The sequence below is a fragment of the Amphiura filiformis genome, chromosome 8 (genome assembly GCF_039555335.1).
Source record: "Amphiura filiformis chromosome 8, Afil_fr2py, whole genome shotgun sequence".
NCBI classification, from domain to species: domain Eukaryota; kingdom Metazoa; phylum Echinodermata; class Ophiuroidea; order Amphilepidida; family Amphiuridae; genus Amphiura; species Amphiura filiformis.
In genome coordinates, this window is record NC_092635.1 from 67,822,485 (window position 1) to 67,845,766 (window position 23,282).

General features: G+C 37.1%; 1 protein-coding gene across 1 annotated transcript in view; it reads right to left on the minus strand.

Moving 5' to 3' along the window:
- LOC140159383 (polypeptide N-acetylgalactosaminyltransferase 1-like) overlaps positions 1-23,282 on the minus strand; it is a 240,578-nt gene that overhangs the window by 92,186 nt on the left and 125,110 nt on the right. The window contains 3 exon segments of the mRNA XM_072182839.1: positions 1,514-1,668; positions 1,670-1,722; positions 2,351-2,523. Of these exon segments, the coding sequence (XP_072038940.1) occupies positions 1,514-1,668; positions 1,670-1,722; positions 2,351-2,523 (381 nt within the window).

The window sequence follows — 23,282 nt, forward strand, 5'->3', positions numbered from 1 at the left end:
GATATACTAATATACCTTGGGATGTAAATGGTGAGTACAATTTAGAATGCCTAGTTGAGACGGATTTCACAAATGAATATAAAATAGTTACCAAAATCACAAAAGGTAAGCTTACGGAAAACTACCCAATATGGTTGTATAGGTGACAAGAAATACAATTTTTTTCATCATTGCTGTAGTATGGTTGTTGTAACCTGTTACCTATGGCTTAATTAAGTTTCAGTGCAATAATGTCGCAAGTTAAAAATACAAAATATAGCTCAACATTGAAAATAGAAGCATTTTAACCAGTTCCTTTTTTGATAGTTGTGGAGCACCAAGTTCATGAAGTCATAAAATAAATCAGGAACCACTTATTCCCATTTTACATATCAACTTTATTTCCCTAATGTGTTAGCAACACATATCCAAAATTTTAACGAAATCCGTTGATAGTAAGCTTTCCAAAATGAAGTGAATTTAAATCATCAGTGATGTACCTCCTTTTGGCTTCTATCTGTAAAAGCATGTAAGCTACATTGATACCGATACCACCAATAAAAGCGAGAAGATTTGCCCTTCATTTTGCATACCACTTTGTCCAATTTTTTTTGTAATTTCTTCACAAAATGCAAAAAAATCAATGGGTGTAGTACCCCCTTAAACATCAAGTTCTTTAATTTGGTTCACCTCAAGTTTGGTAGTGACGTATGTGCGAAATTTGCTGGCCACAGTATTGAATTGCGTGCGTGAAATTAATTGCGTAGAGCTTACACGCACATGTACAATGGCACACTGGCGGCGCAACCGCGAAAAAGCATCGAATGTACTGTAAAATATTGTTTAAAAAAGTTAAAAGTTTTTGCAAAATTCTCATCATTTTATCTTAACCAACTGAAAACCTTCATTACTGCGTTACTGATTGGTTAAGATGCGATATATTCTCCTGACTTGACCAATTAAAATGCAGCTTCAAAATATTTAAGCTCAATTTTCTTCAGCCCTACCACCATTCTTTACCATGTTGCTGATTGGCTCAATGAGCTACTCCAGTTAAATATAACCTTAATCTCACACACATGGATGTAGATTGCAAATGGAGTCACTCATTCAGGTAACCCCATTTGAAATTCCCACTCCCTGTGTGGGAGATTAAGGTCATGTCTTCTACAGGGGGTGTAGATATTTCAACTGGAATAGCCCAATATATCATAACAGCCTTCATGTAGCCAGGTCGTACTCATTACTCTCCTCTCAACATTAATAAAACCTTAAGATGCTCACTTCCCCGTCACCCATTTTCTGCATCAACAGCCGACAATATCGCAACCCAACTCAGATTAAATAAAATCAATCGTATGCACCATCCATCACGTACAAAGTTGTTTACTCACAAGTGACGGGTGAAACGAGCCCTGGAAATAAAAAGCAAGTCAAATAATCAGTAGCTCCTGATGCAACTCACATCAGATGCTAACTAGCCATATCGACAGCCAGCCAGCCAGCCAGGTCAGGCCCCTCTCACTGTACTCACCTATCGTCGTGTATTCGTGCTAGTAGGGGTTCAAGCCAGCCTGTCGTGCATTCTATATGCGCGTCGAGGAACGTCAATACGCCGCCCTTGGCCACCGAAGCCCCTCTTAGTCTGGCTCGTATAAGGCCGCTTCTCTTCCCCATTCTCTCTACGTGGGACGGGTATAGGCAACTTCCTAATGTAATCTTCTAACTGTTTGCCTAGAAATTCTAGTGGTAACAAAAGGTTTAAATGAAGATGAGGGATTTAGAAACAGTGGAGGAAATTTGTATCAAAATATCATTGTAAACATTCTAACATGGCATATATAAAATGAGAGCAGAACATTTAGGCTGTATTGAATATTTTTTTAAGTTAAGGGTTTCCTTACAAATTGGTAAATCCTTGACACTACATGTTTCACCTTTGCACTCATGCAGTGGCAGCACCAGGAATTTTTTCGGGGCAAAATGAATTTCTGGGGGGGAACAAACAATTTTGAGCAAAATTAATGCAAAAAGTGGAAATTTTTGCAATTTTGGGTTTTCGCTTGGGGAGCAACAGGGGAGGCAAGAGTTCTGACTTGGGGGGGCATTTGCCCACATGCCCACCCCTGTGGCACCGCTACTGCACTCTTGACCACTCTGCATCTCAAATACAGTCAAAATAAGTTTGATATTATGCTCAAAACTTATATTCTTAAACACATAATGAAATATTGCCACTAATTTTAAGTAATCATCCAACAGTTATCCCAACAAAATACTTTTATCCTACTTTTTACTGATATAAAAAAAATGAAAAGAAATGAATATAATTTCTCTGAGACAAATGTACAACCTTCGACCTTTGACCTACCTCTTTCACTAGCATCATCCACCAGGATAACTTCCTCTAGTAGTTCCCTTGGTGATCTGTTTATTATACTATGTACTGATCGTAGTAAAGTACTCCAGGCTTCATTATGAAAAACTATAATTACACTTGTCTTTGGTAGATCACTAACAGGAGCATAAACTTTGGTTTTGCATCTGAAAATTAACAAGAAAAAAAAATAGCAACAGATAAGTTAAGGAAGCAAAGCATAATAGGTGCAAACATATAGGCAGGCATGAGAATGATCATCCATGAAAAACCTGAAAAGTTTGAAAAAGCTTGAAAGGCATGTGAAATTAGGCTAGAAAGGCCAAAAACGGGCTGAAATTAAAAGAAAGTGCAGAAATTTGGACCAAAAAAGCCTGATTTCAGGTTTAAACCTGAAAATTCTCATGCCTGTATAGAGGTATGCGTAGCACAGAATTTTTTTTAAAAGGATTCCCATATCTAGGATTCATTTCTTCCAAACATCATTTTTTCCAAATCTAAGATTTTTTCATGAAAAACCATCCAGTTGAAACGGCACTCCCAGTCCCCAGGCGCCTCCCACACAAATAGTCACTTTCAGTGGCGTAGCGTCATAGGAAAATCCCACAGGAAACTTGCCAAAAAACGGCTTGTGCCCTCCCAATCAGACCCGATGCCCCCCAATCATGGTCTGTGCCCCCCCCCAATTGGATGACCCATGCTACGCCACTGGTCACTTTCAACTTCTTCTCAGCCTTATGCCAATACCAATTTTCAAACTCCAATAGACACAACAAATAAAGGTAAAACCTATTGTTTCTGTCGGTAATATAGCACCAAAAGCTGTTAAGATTAAGATCTATGACAACTGTTTTGGCTAGTCACCAATCCACCTGTCATTATGGACAGGTAGTTAAAGGTGGGTGCTCCAACTGAAGCACATGAGGGTTTCCACCTTACATGGTGGCCCATCACTCAAACATTCTTACTCCAAGTTTTGAGGTAAGATGCTTTAACAGTTTGTATTCTAAAAAATTTTTAAAAATTGTGTCACAATGCCCCATAGAACAACACAATACTTCCGAGTGGTACACTGACTAAAATACCATGTTTGTTGTTCTTAAAATGAAGCATATTTCAGGCCTAACATTTCACTAGGGAAAATGTAAGATTTCACTTGATACTACATGTAACATATGTATTTTGATGGGGAAATGTGGGGAGAGGAAGAGCAGGTCACCCACCTTTAATGCCTACATGCTAAGTTATAATAATTAAAGCTACTGAAGATGTTTTATTGACATAGATGCAAGTAAAATCTAAAACTAATGCCATAGAACTCGCTGAACTGCCAAAAGGCTTCTGAAGTCAAATTTAGGACAGGCAATTTAAATCAAACAAGCAGCGAAACCTCAATTGGGCTCTTCCATTTAAAATCCACACTACCCCTGTGGAAGATTTTGGAAATATCTTCCACAGGGGGAGTATGTTTTTCAAATGTAATTGGTCGGAGTTAATCATTTTGAAACTCATACTCCCCCTGTATTATGGTTTTACCTAAATCTTTCGCAACTGGAGTGAATATTTCAAATGGAAGTTACCCAATTGTCTATTCTATTTGAAACGTATACTCCCTCTGTGGAAGACTTTAGCTAAATCTTCCACAGAGGGAGTGTGGATTTTAAATGGAATAGCCCATTTCTTACTTTGACACTGCCTACACCCATATTCTATGCCATGAGTCTCTACCAGTCCCTACTGCCATGGTACCATTATGCTCATACCTTTGACAGTTACAAGTTTAACCATTTACATTGTCTGCACAGGTGTAAAGGTGCTAATAAAATATTATGAAGCAACACATTTAAGCATGTCCCTTGTTATTAGCACTGTGGATCTCAAGTGAATGCTGTTAACCTTTACATATGGGCCAAAATATGACTATATACTGCTGCTTCGGTTTTTTCTAAATTCAATACCACAAAAAGACCCTTATCAAACACCATACACATTGAAAAAACAGTAGAGAATAACATTATAAAGCAATATTGACAGGATCTATATCACTTGCTATCATTCAAGTGTCTAGCTCAGGTGAATATGATGTAGATATTGATGTCCCTGATGGGGGCGATCCACATGGGACAGGAGATCCACATTATTGTGTATCAATGTGGACAGGATCTATATCACTTGCTATCATTCAAGTGTCTAGCTCAGGTGAATATGATGTAGATATTGATGTCCCTGATGGGGGTGATCCACATGGGACAGGAGATCCACATCATTGTGTATCAATGTGGACAAGATCTATATCACTTGCTATCATTCAAGTGTCTAGCTAAGGTGAATATGATGTGGATATTGATGTCCCTGATGGGGGTGATCCACACGGGACAGGAGATCCACATCATTGTGTATCAATGTGGACAAGATCTATATCACTTGCTATCATTCAAGTGTCTAGCTAAGGTGAATATGATGTGGATATTGATGTCCCTGATGGGGGTGATCCACATGGGACAGGAGATCCACATTATTGTGTATCAATGTGGACAAGATCTATATCACTTGCTATCATTCAAGTGTCTAGCTCAGGTGAATATGATGTGGATATTGATGTCCCTGATGGGGGTGATCCACATGGGACAGGAGATCCACATTATTGTGTATCAATGTGGACAAGATCGATATCACTTGCTATCATTCAAGTGTCTAGCTCAGGTGAATATGATGTGGATATTGATGTCCCTGATGGGGGTGATCCACATGGGACAGGAGATCCACATTATTGTGTATCAATGTGGACAAGATCTATATCACTTGCTATCATTCAAGTGTCTAGCTAAGGTGAATATGATGTGGATATTGATGTCCCTGATGGGGGTGATCCACACGGGACAGGAGATCCACATCATTGTGTATCAATGTGGACAAGATCTATATCACTTGCTATCATTCAAGTGTCTAGCTCAGGTGAATATGATGTGGATATTGATGTCCCTGATGGGGGTGATCCACATGGGACAGGAGATCCACATTATTGTGTATCAATGTGGACAGGATCTATATCACTTGCTATCATTCAAGTGTCTAGCTAAGGTGAATATTATGTGGATATTGATGTCCCTGATGGGGGTGATCCACATGGGACAGGAGATCCACATTATTGTGTATCAATGTGGACAAGATCTATATCACTTGCTATCATTCAAGTGTCTAGCTCAGGTGAATATGATGTGGATATTGATGTCCCTGATGGGGGCGATCCACACGGGACAGGAGATCCACATTATTGTGTATCAATGTGGACAGGATCTATATCACTTGCTATCATTCAAGTGTCTAGCTAAGGTGAATATTATGTGGATATTGATGTCCCTGATGGGGTGATCCACACGGGACAGGAGATCCACATTATTGTGTATCAATGTGGACAGGATCTATATCACTTGCTATCATTCAAGTGTCTAGCTCAGGTGAATATGATGTGGATATTGATGTCCCTGATGGGGGTGATCCACACGGGACAGGAGATCCACATTATTGTGTATCAATGTGGACAGGATCTATATCACTTGCTATCATTCAAGTGTCTAGCTAAGGTGAATATGATGTGGATATTGATGTCCCTGATGGGGGCGATCCACATGGGACAGGAGATCCACATTATTGTGTATCAATGTGGACAAGATCTATATCACTTGCTATCATTCAAGTGTCTAGCTAAGGTGAATATTATGTGGATATTGATGTCCCTGATGGGGGTGATCCACATGGGACAGGAGATCCACATTATTGTGTATCGATGTGGACAAGATCGATATCACTTGCTATCATTCAAGTGTCTAGATAAGGTGAATATGATGTGGATATTGATGTCCCTGATGGGGGTGATCCACATGGGACAGGAGATCCACATTATTGTGTATCGATGTGGACAGGATCTATATCACTTGCTATCATTCAAGTGTCTAGCTAAGGTGAATATGATGTGGATATTGATGTCCCTGATGGGGGTGATCCACACAGAACAGGAGATCCACATTATTGTGTATCAATGTGGACAAGATCTATATCACTTGCTATCATTCAAGTGTCTAGCTCAGGTGAATATGATGTAGATATTGATGTCCCTGATGGGGGTGATCCACACGGGACAGGAGATCCACATTATTGTGTATCAATGTGGACAAGATCTATATCACTTGCTATCATTCAAGTGTCTAGCTAAGGTGAATATGATGTGGATATTGATGTCCCTGATGGGGGTGATCCACACAGAACAGGAGAGCCACATTATTGTGTATCAATGTGGACAAGATCTGTATCACTTGCTATCATTCAAGTGTCTAGCTCAGGTGAATATGATGTGGATATTGATGTCCCTGATGGGGGTGATCCACACGGGACAGGAGATCCACATTATTGTGTATCAATGTGGACAAGATCTATATCACTTGCTATCATTCAAGTGTCTAGCTCAGGTGAATATGATGTAGATATTGATGTCCCTGATGGGGGTGATCCACACGGGACAGGAGATCCACATTATTGTGTATCAATGTGGACAAGATCTATATCACTTGCTATCATTCAAGTGTCTAGCTAAGGTGAATATGATGTGGATATTGATGTCCCTGATGGGGGTGATCCACACAGAACAGGAGAGCCACATTATTGTGTATCAATGTGGACAAGATCTGTATCACTTGCTATCATTCAAGTGTCTAGCTCAGGTGAATATGATGTGGATATTGATGTCCCTGATGGGGGCGATCCACATGGGACAGGAGATCCACATTATTGTGTATCGATGTGGACAGGATCTATATCACTTGCTATCATTCAAGTGTCTAGCTAAGGTGAATATTATGTGGATATTGATGTCCCTGATGGGGGTGATCCACATGGGACAGGAGATCCACATTATTGTGTATCGATGTGGACAGGATCTATATCACTTGCTATCATTCAAGTGTCTAGCTAAGGTGAATATTATGTGGATATTGATGTCCCTGATGGGGGTGATCCACATGGGACAGGAGATCCACATTATTGTGTATCGATGTGGACAGGATCTATATCACTTGCTATCATTCAAGTGTCTAGCTAAGGTGAATATGATGTGGATATTGATGTCCCTGATGGGGGTGATCCACATGGGACAGGAGATCCACATTATTGTGTATCAATGTGGACAGGATCTATATCACTTGCTATCATTCAAGTGTCTAGCTAAGGTGAATATTATGTGGATATTGATGTCCCTGATGGGGTGATCCACATGGGACAGGAGATCCACATTATTGTGTATCGATGTGGACAGGATCTATATCACTTGCTATCATTCAAGTGTCTAGCTCAGGTGAATATTATGTGGATATTGATGTCCCTGATGGGGGCGATCCACATGGGACAGGAGATCCACATTATTGTGTATCAATGTGGACAGGATCTATATCACTTGCTATAATTCAAGTGTCTAGCTAAGGTGAATATTATGTGGATATTGATGTCCCTGATGGGGGTGATCCACATGGGACAGGAGATCCACATTATTGTGTATCGATGTGGACAGGATCTATATCACTTGCTATCATTCAAGTGTCTAGCTCAGGTGAATATTATGTGGATATTGATGTCCCTGATGGGGGTGATCCACATGGGACAGGAGATCCACATTATTGTGTATCGATGTGGACAGGATCTATATCACTTGCTATCATTCAAGTGTCTAGCTAAGGTGAATATGATGTGGATATTGATGTCCCTGATGGGGGTGATCCACACGGGACAGGAGATCCACATTATTGTGTATCAATGTGGACAAGATCTATATCACTTGCTATCATTCAAGTGTCTAGCTAAGGTGAATATTATGTGGATATTGATGTCCCTGATGGGGGTGATCCACATGGGACAGGAGATCCACATTATTGTGTATCGATGTGGACAGGATCTATATCACTTGCTATCATTCAAGTGTCTAGCTAAGGTGAATATGATGTGGATATTGATGTCCCTGATGGGGTGATCCACACGGGACAGGAGATCCACATTATTGTGTATCAATGTGGACAAGATCTATATCACTTGCTATCATTCAAGTGTCTAGCTAAGGTGAATATGATGTGGATATTGATGTCCCTGATGGGGGTGATCCACACAGGACAGGAGATCCACATTATTGTATATCAATGTGGACAAGATCTATATCACTTGCTATCATTCAAGTGTCTAGCTAAGGTGAATATGATGTGGATATTGATGTCCCTGATGGGGGTGATCCACAAGGGACAGGAGATCCACATTATTGTGTATCAATGTGGACAAGATCGATATCACTTGCTATCATTCAAGTGTCTAGATAAGGTGAATATGATGTGGATATTGATGTCCCTGATGGGGGCGATCCACACAGAACAGGAGATCCACATTATTGTGTATCAATGTGGACAAGATCTATATCACTTGCTATCATTCAAGTGTCTAGATAAGGTGAATATGATGTGGATATTGATGTCCCTGATGGGGGCGATCCACACGGGACAGGAGATCCACATTATTGTGTATCGATGTGGACAGGATCTATATCACTTGCTATCATTCAAGTGTCTAGCTAAGGTGAATATGATGTGGATATTGATGTCCCTGATGGGGGTGATCCACATGGGACAGGAGATCCACATTATTGTATATCAATGTGGACAAGATCTATATCACTTGCTATCATTCAAGTGTCTAGCTCAGGTGAATATGATGTAGATATTGATGTCCCTGATGGGGGTGATCCACACGGGACAGGAGATCCACATTATTGTGTATCAATGTGGACAAGATCTATATCACTTGCTATCATTCAAGTGTCTAGCTATGGTGAATATGATGTGGATATTGATGTCCCTGATGGGGGTGATCCACACGGGACAGGAGATCCACATTATTGTATATCAATGTGGACAAGATCTATATCACTTGCTATCATTCAAGTGTCTAGCTAAGGTGAATATGATGTGGATATTGATGTCCCTGATGGGGGTGATCCACACGGGACAGGAGATCCACATCATTATGTATCAATGTGGACAAGATCTATATCACTTGCTATCATTCAAGTGTCTAGCTCAGGTGAATATGATGTGGATATTGATGTCCCTGATTGGGGTGATCCACACGGGACAGGAGATCCACATCATTGTGTATCAATGTGGACAAGATCTATATCACTTGCTATCATTCAAGTGTCTAGCTCAGGTGAATATGATGTGGATATTGATGTCCCTGATGGGGGTGATCCACATGAGACAGGAGATCCACATTATTGTGTATCAATGTGGACAAGATCGATATCACTTGCTATCATTCAAGTGTCTAGATAAGGTGAATATGATGTGGATATTGATGTCCCTGATGGGGGTGATCCACACGGGACAGGAGATCCACATCATTGTGTATCAATGTGGACAAGATCTATATCACTTGCTATCATTCAAGTGTCTAGCTCAGGTGAATATGATGTGGATATTGATGTCCCTGATGGGGGTGATCCACATGGGACAGGAGATCCACATTATTGTGTATCAATGTGGACAGGATCTATATCACTTGCTATCATTCAAGTGTCTAGCTAAGGTGAATATGATGTGGATATTGATGTCCCTGATGGGGGTGATCCACATGGGACAGGAGATGCACATTATTGTGTATCAATGTGGACAAGATCCGCAAATAAGTTCATTAGGATTGTCAATGAAATATTAAGTTCAGAATTCCTGACACTTTCAAAAGTAGCCCAATTTTAGGCAAGTAGCGGCATGCTTTTTTGAGTAGCGGCAAGTGATCGCCAAGTAGCCCAATTGTGCGCCTAAGGCGCGGCGTTGGCATCACTGATTACATACTGGACCCACCACTCTTGCTTGCTGTTAAAGGACTATTTCAGTTGAAATCCATACACCCTCTACGAAAGACATGACTTTTACTCTACTACACAGCCGGGGGATGTTTAATTCAAATAGAGTCCCCAATTCAGTACATCCCATTTGAAATTCATACTCCCTGTGGTAGATTATGATCATGTCTTCCATACGGTGTGTATGGATTTCAACTGGAATAGCCCAAAAGGTGAAACCATGTTGCCAGTTCCACGGCATGTTACGCATCCTGAAATCCACATTCACATCGACCTGGATTTCAGAAGTACGCACTGATCCGGATTTAATAATGCTATATACAAATGTAGACAGCCCACGGTTGTCAATCAGGCAGACACACATTGAATATAATTTATAAATGCATCAAAAAACTTATGACTTAAAGATGTTATTTACCCTGCTTCTAAAAGATCATTGCTTTCTATGATATATGAGCACAAAAAGTCCTCAAATTACCACTTTATAACAAAAATCATACAAACATACACAATTTAAAATTCATTTGTGCATACTCCATACATAAAGCATTAGCTGTTTCACAAATAAAGTAAAGTAAACTTTGAGAAAGGATCCATAAAGCATCTTCCCAAACTGCGTTCAAAAACGTTTGTTCAAAATCTATACAAACATCCCACCTACTTACTCAAATTAAATACATATTTCATTTTTACTTTGTCAAACCGCCAAAGAAGAATCGCTAATTCAATGAAGCCGAGTCAACCTGCGATGAATAAAGCCCCACAGAGCCTTGTTTTTCATTCCACAAACCTAATTCCTTAAAATCTGTTCAAATAGAACATGTACATACTTAAGTGAAATACAGGTGGTGGTCGCCGTGCATTCTCTAAATTCAGTAAATTGTCATTGTCAACCGTGTAATTGAATGGGATTATTTTGAAAACGCTTGAAATATCACACAAAAATAGGCCTATGTTAATAAATAATATAAATACAAGCTAAAACCGTTGGGATTCGATAATGAACCCCACAAAACTAACCGAGTATAATGGAAAATGCCATACGGCCGAGCGGTTTTGCCGGTTCTCTCCGACCATCATGCTACCCGCCGCCTGATGAAATACAAAGTTATTTCATCTTGGCTTTTTTCAAACCAACCATACAGAAACCTTTCTCCCTATTTTAACAAACCAATTTGGTTTACAAACCATGCAAGAAGACCCCTTATCTGTAATAGCTGCCAGGAGTCATATTCCTAGATATGTACACTATAGAATGCAGATATCATCAAATGTCTATAGAGCAGCTACTGCAGATATGACTTTCTTGCACTAAGTAAACCATCAATGAGTTAAGCGCCAAAAACCGGTTTCCCAATGCAAATACATTCATCTAGAATTACCTTCAGACCCAAGAGAATTACACTCATAGAATCAGCCAGACTTTAAAACCTGTTCTCTTAACATCAATAACCCAAAACCTTTTTTTCTCGGATGTTAACCTTGCAATAATTTCAAATTCGTAAACATCTTTAGGTAATGAGCTTTGGGGCATCTCACTTGAAACTAAAACATCCTCATCTACTATGCCATGGTTCTACAGCCCTTACTTGTTGGTACACTCATTGAATGACCTCTGAGCATGTTGGGTACAAAAACTCATACTCCACCACCATTTGAGGTCAAGTTTTAAGCTGATTGCTAAATGCACCACTAAACTGAGCTTTTGGAGATGAGATCATTTTGGTGCACCTCATAGTGTCTCTAGATGTGTCATAAAGGTACAGACATTTGACAATTTAGCTTGTGGTCAAACCGAAAAATATTGATGACCAAGGAAAAAACTTAGTGTGAGCTATTTCACCTGATGTCACCGACTTCATTATTATTGACAACTAAATTGTGCCCTTTTTGTTAAATGCTTCATTACTGCAGTCTCAAATTATTTTGGTTATTATTATTAAATGACGAAAAAAAAGAAACCCTGTTCTCACGGGCAGACGCATCTTTCAAGTAGGGTCGGTCGGTCGGCTTTTTTTTTTGAAATGACCCAAAAATCACCAAAATCTGTTAATAATTTGCAATTTGAGAAATTTTTTTTTTTTTAATTTGTTCCTGAAATTTCCGAAATTTGGGTCGGCATTCATTTGTAAAGGAAAATTTTTCCCCCAAAATCTGGGTCAGTCGGGCCCGTAGAACAGGGTTTTCTTTTTTCGTCGCCTAATGGTTCAAATTTAATCATACATTGCCTGAAGAAGATTTAATCAACTAATCAGGCTGAATTTATTCAATATCCCTAATATGGATTATCACCATTTTTAATCATTTTGATCAGGTAATTTGCCTGTAATTTGAGACCAATTTATACATAGTGCTTAAAGAAACAACTATAACTATTTAAATTGGATTTTCACTTATTTTTCAGTAGTTAATGATCTAGATTCATATTCCAATTCTTAAAGAATATCGAACTATTCAGGTCAGTGAGAGAGGCTTTCAAAAACCGATGCATACACACCAATGTGTAATCGTCTCCAAGCATGGACACTGTATTTTTGTATGTAAGAAGTTCAACCTAGCAAACTGCGGACGTTATATCTCACATACTATAGCAGGGTTTTCTTTAACGCACAAAACACGCGTATTTACCCGTTCAGGCACTTTTCTGACTCCTTCAAATCCACAACCCCAAAGACCAATGCGTACAAAATCTTGAAAACGTACGCGTTCAGATATTGCAAGATTTGAATAGAGAAACACCCGATATTGTGCATTTATTCTCGGCTTTTGGCATTTAGGACCTATACTCCCGATATGTATAGGCCCATCACATTTTGTCAGCATCGATCCATAGTGATTGCGACTCTCTAAAATTGTATAGTGTCAGTTTGAAATCTTGCAAATTGAGTTCGGGTCCTTTTTCTGTTTAAATGATGCACCAAATACGTCTTCAATTGGACTTTAATTTTGCAAACTTTTCCAGGGGGGAACATCCCCCTCAGACACCCCCATGCGTAGTGGATAAACAAGTGAACATTTTTGCTTCTGCTTTTGACATTTGCCTATTTAGGCCCTATGTTTTAACACAATTTATAGGTCTAATGGGGAAAACGTGACAACGAAAGGCTTTATGGACCGTCATTTCACAATTTTCGGCTTTTCAACTGTTCAAACTTAAATTTTACACAGTAATAGTGCCAAAATGGTCCACCAAATGGCTTCAATTAGGTCTTCATTTTGCAAAATATTCCAAGTTCTAGGGGGAATCATCACCTTGCGTAGTTGATAAACAAATGGCCACTTTCACTTCTTTTTTCGACATTTGCCAATTTATGTTTAACACAATTTATAGGCCTACCATAATAGGGAAAACTTGCCGTCCACGAAAGGCTCCATGGACTGCTCATTTCACAAATGTTCGCCTTTTTTAAACTAAAATTTACACTGCTCCAAACAGTGGCGTATATATTTCTTTTTGACTCAAGTGGGGGGGGTGAAAAAAATGTTTTGAAGTACAGTGAATCCAGCACCTTTTGGAGAAAGAATAAGTTAAACTGTTAATTTGCACTTTTGGGGCTAAATGACCAAATATGAGGTTAATTTGGTCAAAAACCCACATACAGGCATCAACATTGGGGGATGATTGTATGGACCATCCCCCCTGGCAAAATATTGGGGAGATCCCCCCCACCACCCCCCGGATCTACGCCTATGGCTCCAAAAATACACATATTGTTAAAAATGTCTTCAAAAATAATATTATAAAAATACCCATTGGGCAATGTTTTTGACTCCTTCAGAGGAAAAATTCACAATTGAAAGGGTCAAAAAAATTTGAAAATACCCCTTCAGCAAAATGCTTAAAGAAAACCCTGTACTATAGACATATTTCGTAAATACATCAGACTTGCAATTGCAGTCATTTGCAGACCTCCAGTGGTCCAAAAGTGCAGAATGGTCCATGGTTTAAAGGTTAAGTGTGAGTGTGTATCCTCGTTTGCTGGCAAACACCTACGTATACTATACACATTTAAGCATACTTTGAGCTGGACTGAAATTGTTCTCTAACCTTAACCATGTTAGAAACTAACAAGATTTGTTAAATTCTGTCTTGCCATTTAAAAAAAACCTCACACACATATACAGAAGTACACAAAAAAGTCAAAAACATACCAAAACAAAATTTTAAGGTACCTTATTGCTAATGAATATATGGTGTGGAACCACAGAATACATATAAAGATTTATCAGATCTGATGGTATTTTTAGCTATTGATTTGATTTGCTCGGGTTTGACAACCCTGGATTGTAATGCTATTTTTGTAATTATATCCATCTCTAAGAAATAAACAAAATCCAGCATGTTTTTCCAATCATCCCTGCATAATTCATCATCTCATGTCGCAATATAATGAATCATTTAAATGTTATGAAATCCATTACTTTTATGCTCATTACCAAAGCACGGATGTCATGTTTTGAAAAACAGTGTTTGATTTATAAAGCCTTTAAGAAATATGCGGTATGATCAAGCAAAATTTGTCTGAAGTTGGTCATATTCAATTTTCAGTTTCTTATTGGATTGTATCAAGCATTTGCAAAACTACATTTTGCAGAAAACCCCACTGAATTTGGACAACCAGTTCAAAAGATATGGGCAATTAATGAGTTTCCAAAACAAGAGGAAATAAAAGGAAATATTTCCTTTGTTTAGCTATATCTCAAAATCAATATTTCCAACTTCCGACAGATTTTGCTTGATCACATTACATATATCCATTGCATCTTATGCAACTGACAAAGTTACACAATGAGAGGTAAATGCAAGAAGGCCCTATCTGCAATAGCTGCCAGGTGTGATATTTTTAGAGATGCGTACAATACAGAATGCAGAATTTGTCAAATGTCTATAAGGCAGCTATTGCATATAGGGCCTTCTCGCACTAATATCTCCTATAGTACTGGAACCTCCTTCTGTAATAGCTGCCAGGTATTATATTTGAACATGTGTACAATATATAATGCAGAAACTGATCAACTATCTATAGGGCAGCTATTGCAGATGGGGCTTCTCCCACTAACATCCAGATATATAACGAAATATGTGTCAAAAGAATTTAGCTGGAAGCCCCACAAGGTAATGTGTAACCTTGAATATGGTGGATAAAAGTATCAAATTCCAATGTGAAAGCTTTACTAGGGATATCATGTAGCACCAAGAATCCCTAGTATTTCCGATATTCAAATATGAAATGGGACGAGAATCCAACAAAATCCAAAGTAAGTTATTCTGCAGATACAAATGGGGGATCGCTTATCTAATAGTACAGGCTAAAAATATTTTATTAGCAGATGTGCAAGTTGTGTAATTCATTTACTAGAAGAAAACTAGGCAAAGTCAAAATAAAATGTTTATTGTATGCTATCTTCAGTAGATAGCAAGTGAAGCTCTAAGCATAAAGTAGCTCAAATCAGGTAAATTTAATCAAATAACTTTTATATACTGCGCCAATAAAGTATCCTTACACTTGGAAAAATATTCACAATTTCCAAACTGAACAATATTGGGGTAAATTTGTTTTCTTAACAGATACACTATCTAATTCTGCACACTATGACACCACATTGAATCCAATGTGACTTCAAGAAGCAAAGTTACAAGCATTTGATTAGACGAAGGTCCAGTTTTTAAAAGTGACAAACTGGCCTATTCAAAACTCCACAGACTAGACATATGGGTTGAGAGTGGTGAATGGCTAATTTATGCGTTTGGCTTTAATTTAAAACAAAAGGAACAAAAGAAAACTGAAACAAAAGAACTGACAAATAAAATTAAAGTTATGAAAAGTACAGAGAAGTAAAAACTGAAATAAAAACTGCTTTAAATAATGCTTCATTGAAGAAACTGTGTTGTCTCTTTGTTGCGCTTGTTGGAAACTTTTTGCGCTTTGTATAGGCCAGTTTGTCACTTTTAAAATTGCGTCTATTAAAAAAATAAATTTCCCCCAAGATTGTTCAGTTTTGAAATTGTGATTATTTTTCCAAGTGTAAGGATACTTTATTGGCGCAGTATAGTAGATAGCATAAAGTAAAGTGACTTACCAGCAGAATGCAGGCAAATTCAATCAAATCAGTTTAATTGTATGCTATTTTCAGTAGATAGCAAGTTAAACTCAAAGCATAAAGGAAGATGAATCACTAGCAGAAAGCAGGCAAATTCAATCAAATAACTTTTATTGCATGCTATCTTCAGTAGATAGCAAGTTAAGCTCTAAGCATATTAGTAAGGTGACTTATTAACAAATATCTGGTAACTTCAATCAAATAAAATTTTTTGCATGTATTATATCTTCAGTAGATAGCAAGTAAAGCTCAAGTTGAATAAAGCAACGAGCAGAAAGCAGGTAAATTCAATCAAATCAGTTTAATTGTATGTAATCTTCAGTAGATAGCAAGTTAAACTCAAAGCATAAAGTAAGGTGACTTACTAGCAGAAAGCAGGCAAATTCAATCAAATCAGTTTAATTGTATGCTATCTTCAGTAGATAGCAAGTTAAGCTCAAAGCATGAAGTAAGGTGAATCAAGTTAATTGTATGCTGTCTTCAGTAGATAGCAATTTAAGCTCTAAGTATAGAGTAGTGTGACTTACTAGCAGAAAGTAGGAAAATTCTATCAAATCAGTTTAATTGTATGCTATCTTCAGTAGATAGCAAGTTAAGGGATCTAGAATGAGTGTTTATTATTTTGACAGTATTTTTTGGGACATGAGAGCACCTCAGACCTGTCGAATTGCATTCTGAATCTGAAGCATGTCTTTCTGATATCAAATAATTTTCATTTTTGAAAATCACAATATAATACAAATTTTATGACAAATTATAAAAATTTGATATTTTCCCAATTTTTGATATATAAAAGTCCTCGAAGTAAATTATATAAATCTAATGATACATTCTTAAAGTGTACGTAGCTGGGAGGAAAAGCCGACGGTCAATTGAAAATTTTGACATTTCATATTGAAGATATGGATTTTTTTCCCCAAAAGACCTAATTTTTTTTGGTGTTTTGGGAAATCTATATCTTCAATACGAAAGGTCAAAATTTTCAATTGATCGTCGGCTTTTCATCCCACCTACATACTTTAAGTATAAATCATCAGATTTATAAAGTTTACTTTAGTACTGTTAAATATCAAAAATATCAATTTTAATTATTTGCCATAAAATGTGTATTAAATTGCGAATTTCAAAAAATCAAAATTATTTGATATCAGAAAGACATTCTCCGTATTCAGAATGCAATTCGATATGTCTGATGTGCTCTAATGTCCCAAAATAAATACTGTCCAAATGTTCATACCCCAGCCCTTAAGCTCTAAGCATAAAGTAAGGTGATTTACTAGCATAAAGCAGGCAAATTCAATCAGATCAGTTTAATTGTATGCTATCTTCAGTAGATAGCAAGTTAAGCTCTAAGCATAAAGTAAGGTGACTTACTAGCAGAAAGCAGGCAAATTCAATTAAATCAGTTTTTATTGTATGCTATCTTCAGTAGATAGCAAGTTAAGCTCTAAGCATAAAGTAATGTGACTTACTAGCATAAACTGCAATAAAATTTATTTGATCAAATTTATCTTCAGTAGATAGCTCAGAAGTTAAGCTTCAGAAGTTAAGCTCTAAGCAGAGAGTAAGGTGACTTATTAGCTAAAATCAGGCAAATTTAATCAAATAACTTTTATAGTAGATAGCAAGTTAAGCTCTAAGCATAAAGTAAAGTGACTTACTAGCAGAAAGCAGGCAAATTCAATCAAATCAGTTTAATTGTATGTAATCTTCAGTAGATAGCAAGTTAAACTCAAAGCATAAAGTAAGGTGACTTACTAGCAGAAAGCAGGCAAAATTCAATCAAATCAGTTTAATTGTATGCTATCTTCAGTAGATAGCAAGTTAAGCTCTAAGCATGAAGTAAGGTGAATCAAGTTAATTGTATGTTGTCTTCAGTACATAGCAATTTAAGCTTTAAGCATAAATTAAGGTGACTTACTAGCAAAGAGCACATAATTCAATCAGATCAGTTTAATTGTATGCTATCTTCAGTAGATAGCAAGTCAAGCTCTAAGCATAAAGTAAGGTGACTTACTAGCAGAAAGCAGGCAAATTCAATCAAATCACTTTAATTGTATGTAATCTTCAGTAGATAGTAAGTTAAGCTCTAAGCATAAAGTAAGGTAACTTACTAGCTAAAAAACAGGCAAATTCAACCAAGTCAGATAAATTGTATGTTATCTTCAGTAGATAGCAAGTTAAGCTCTAAGCATAAAGTAAGGTAACTTACTGGCAAAAAACGGGCAAATTCAAATCAAATCAGTTTAATTGTATGCTATCTTCAGTAGATAGCAAGTTAAGCTCAAAGCATAGAGTAAGGTGACTCAATAGCAAAAACCAGGCAAATTCAATCAAATCAATTTTATTGCATGCTATCTTCAGTAGATAGCAATCTAAGTCATCTTTAATAGATATCAATCAGTCTGCTGAAGATTATGTTTATAAAGCACGATTATGCCATCTTCGGTACAGTAATCAAAGCCCAAATTTATCACATTTCAGGGTGTTTGCAACTACCTGTTGGTGTTATATCTTCAGTTGATAGCAACTAAAACCCATCTTTAGTATAGCAAAGCCATAGACCAAATCAAATATCATGTTTATCAGATGACAGCATGTCTCAGACTATATGTCTACGAGTATACCAGTTATGTTATATTCAGTAGATAGCAATCGATGACATTTTCAGTAATTAGCAGTGAAAGCCATAGACCAAGTCATGACATTTTTCTGACTAAAGCGTACTAAAAAAAAAAAAAAAAGTTGTTTGTTTATCCTCCACCGCCCGCTCCTCAGATTAAGGCCTGACCAATATTTATTTTATTTTTCTATTTTTTTTTATAATAAAATAAGTAAAATTCATTTTTTCCAGATTTGGAGTATCTCTGGACCTAGCTTGTGCTAAATACTAAGATATTTCATGGTTGAAAATTAAAAAAGCCCCCCCAAAACATTTTGTGTCTTCAATATGCAAAGTTATTACTTGTGTTCATGTCATAGTCTATTATTTTTAGTGACTTCAAAATACATTGGATTTGAAATCATTAAAAGACTATGGCATGAACACAAATTATAACTTTAACTGCATATTAAAGAAAGAAAATGTGGTTTTTTTTAAAGTCCCCATGAATGATTGTAGCATTTAGCTCTAGCTAGGTCCAGGAATGCGCCAAATCGGAAAAAAAAAAATTTAAAATCCGCCGCCCGCACGTCCTCTTTCAAAGCTGTGGAGGACAAACAAACAATTTTTTTTGGCCTTATGAGTATGACTACCTGTTGTGCTATCTTCAGTAGATAGTAATCATAGATATTTTCAGTTGATAGCAGTTAAAGCCAGACCAAATCAAATGACATTCATCTAACTACAGAGTGCTTATGACTACCTGGTTTGCTTTCTTCAGTAGATAGCAATCAAAACCATCTTCAGTAGATAGCAGTCAAATCCATAGACCAAGTCAAATATAATATTTATCTGATCACAGAGTGCTTACGACTTCAGTAGACAGCAACTTGAAGTATAATTTGAAAATTGCACATTCTGAAGTACAATTTCATCAAAAAAGCCTATTGCTCAAAATCCCCATCAATTGTAGCAAAGTATATATCAATGAATATTAGGTTTGAAGACACGGTCTTCAGTAAACAGCAATATTAAAGATTTCATGAATATGCAATACAGTTAAGATATTATTGATGCACTTGAGACTTGAGTCCTACGTATACAAAACTATTAAAGGTCATGATACTTTGCAAGAATTGGAGTCCAATAAAAAAGAAATTTGGAACTTGATGCATATCCATCCATTTTGTTTCGAAAATTTTAAAAATGCATGCAGTGACATCATTTATCGTCGAAATTTACAGGGGTAACTAACCTGTTAGTGTATATCACTTATAAATGTATCTGACAAGATGTAACAAAGTGTTTGTAGACCTTGAATTGTAATAGCTATGAAGTGACAACACAGCTTACAGGAAAAGGTTCTAGAGGGTGAAAATATGCCGACAGTCTTTTTTTATCCCAGGCATTGATCGATTGCGTTGGTGTCAATGACAGTGAGATTGTTGACATGTAACTAGTAGGGATTCTATGACTGTGGAAATGGGTTAAGTACAATGAAGCAAGTATACTGCATACAAAAAGTATCCATAATGCTCTGCGTGCTAGCTATGCGCTTCAATGGAAAAAGTTCCAAGTTTTGAAATATTTTCTCAAAATATCAAGAGCTATCTTAAGAACTACTGAATCAATACTAGGCTTGTTTGTACTCATTTTAATGCATTTTTTATGCTGATTCCAAATATGGTCATGATAATTTCTGAAATTTTTGAATTTTTAAAAATATTTTGAAACTTTACAACGCATTGTCTATGGAGCAGTGTAATACACATAATCATGCATAACTCGCAAATGCAAAATCAGAATCAACTGAAATTTTATTAATAGGCTTTTTTAGTGTATATGTACTGAAAAATGTCATAAAAAGAGGATGCTAGGATCACGAAACACTCATTTAATACACTGCAACAAAAGTAATTTCTTAATTAAAGACAGAAAACCAAATTAACAAATAATAGATTGAGAATTTTGTGTACTTCATTCGGCAAAATGTTATTTTATTTCCCAAACTTATAGCATTTGAATGAAAAGGTGAGCTTTTAATATGATCGAGTAAAGCCAGCATCAGTTAGCTATTGCAGAAGCATATACTGCATTTTTGCTTGGGAAGGTAGATATGGCAATATAATTGAGAAGGATATGGGTCAAATTACTGATTTGTGGTTACTGAGTGAGCAAACATTGCCAATTCTAGGTTGGATTGGACAGGTGAATTGACAGCACTCATCTACTCCTGTTTGTTCGCTCGCACTAGGCATTAACCACATGGGCTCCATTGTCTTTCTTACAGTGTTTCTAATTGGTTAATTGCATGATATCATCATTTGAGTAACCAATTGAAATAGAGCTTTTAGATCTTTTAGTAATTTTATGCTAAATCACCTTCAGCCCTACTGAGTATTCTTATCTCTGATTGGCCAAATACAGGGTATAGTCCTCTTTCTAACCAATGAAAATAGTTCTTTGAGGGCAATAATCTGGTCAGTCAGTAGTGCACCATTGTGCCACTGAAAAATTTCTAAAGAAAATAGCAAAATTATAATAACGTTTTCAATCCCATCAATTGAAAACCAATTTAACCCCTGCAGAATAAATGCTGTGGTCCCCGTTGGTAAGGCCTATTGTGTGAATTTGTGTACTGTTGCCAAGTCACGTGGTACACAGGCGATGTTTTGCATTCCGATCATTTTTTGTTTCGTCATTATTTTGTCAGATTCAACAAGACTAGGTTGTGTTTAAAAAATTTTCGTCGGAAAAATACAACAAAATATGTGCGGCAGTTTGGAATTTCAAGAACTTTGAGTGGAACATTGGGAGAAAAGGAGCCTATACCACCAGCTGGATCGAATTTTATGTCTATTTGCGCTATCACCGAGAGCATCTCGCCAGGTGCATGGCTGATAATTCATCAGTTATGAAAATACAAGTGCGATCATAGGCTAATGATATAGTTCCAGTTTGGTTCCCTTACGATTCCAAAGTCTTTTTTACATGAACGGAAAATCGTTGTTGAATTTACGCACGAAACAACTAGCTGCAGCAATCAAGTAAAGTCGTCAATATTATCATAGTGATGGTATTGCGGCAAGTGGAAATTGTGACATTGTCTGGGATTCTCTTAAATACTTTATAAAATAATACAAATAGTTGGACAAAACTAACCCGAGTGATAGAGAGGCGAAGTTGCTGGTATTTTAAATGCGGAATGTGACAATTTTACGTGAACGGGTCACCCAGCCGGGCGTTATCCGGCAGCGGTGTTGAGAGCAGTCAAGATGATGAGTTGATTCGGTGAGAAATTTGCTTTTATAATCAATCCCGGGTTTTAGTAGCAGGCCTAGGCCTAAAGGTAGAACACAGTTGTAAAAAATGGGCATTTGAAGTATAAATAACATTGGGTCGAAAAGCGATTTATTTTATAATTTCACTTGACACGGTTTTAAGTTTTTCAAACTGTGATATTCACACAAGCAGAGCATAAAACCAGGTTGCCAACAAATTTCTGCTTGAATTGCTGGCCAAATAATCAAAGTCTCCAAAAATGTTTTAATTTGGTTTAACTTTATGGGAGCCAAATGTTAAAAAGTCCCAACAATTTTCCTTAATCATTGGTTTTTTGAGGCCAGGAAATTGTCAAAAGTCGCAAAAAAATAAATAAATAAATAAAAATCGAAATTTTCCTAATTGGGCGACAAAATCGCGGATTTGGCAATACTAAATGGCGGTCTCGATGATTGCGTAAATTGTTTACCGTCAATCAGTCCTGGAGATTTTGCAAATAGCCAATTTCTGTGGCGTGCTATCAACAGATTATTGATCAACCCATTTACGAGAAATTACGTAAGTTATTTATTAATGGAATGATGTCATTCGAACATGTATCACATAAACAAAGATATTTACATTGTTGAAATTGCGATATCAAGTTGTGTCCGAAACGAAATTTGAGTGCCAATAAGGAGCAGTTATGATTAAAATGTTTATTATTTAGTTTAATTATGGGTTTTCACATATAATTTGCATCGTTCACATAATGTGAATATAAAATAATCTTAGGGTTCAGTCCTGAAAAGGTAAAGAGGCGGAGCCATGCGAGATGTGCTGTGACTCCTGCTTTGCATAATGCCCCTGCTTTGTCCAATCGTGGGACAGGAGTCATTCACAGGCGCGCTTTTGGGGCGTTAGCGTATTTTCGGTAATTAGTGTCGGGAAAATTTACAAGCAGTTTGTATTCCCATCCGAAGTTTAAAATAATAATAAAATAAAATCTAGCCAAGATATGGCCAAGAGATCGTAAACAAGTGTTGGGCGATATGCAATATAGTAACATC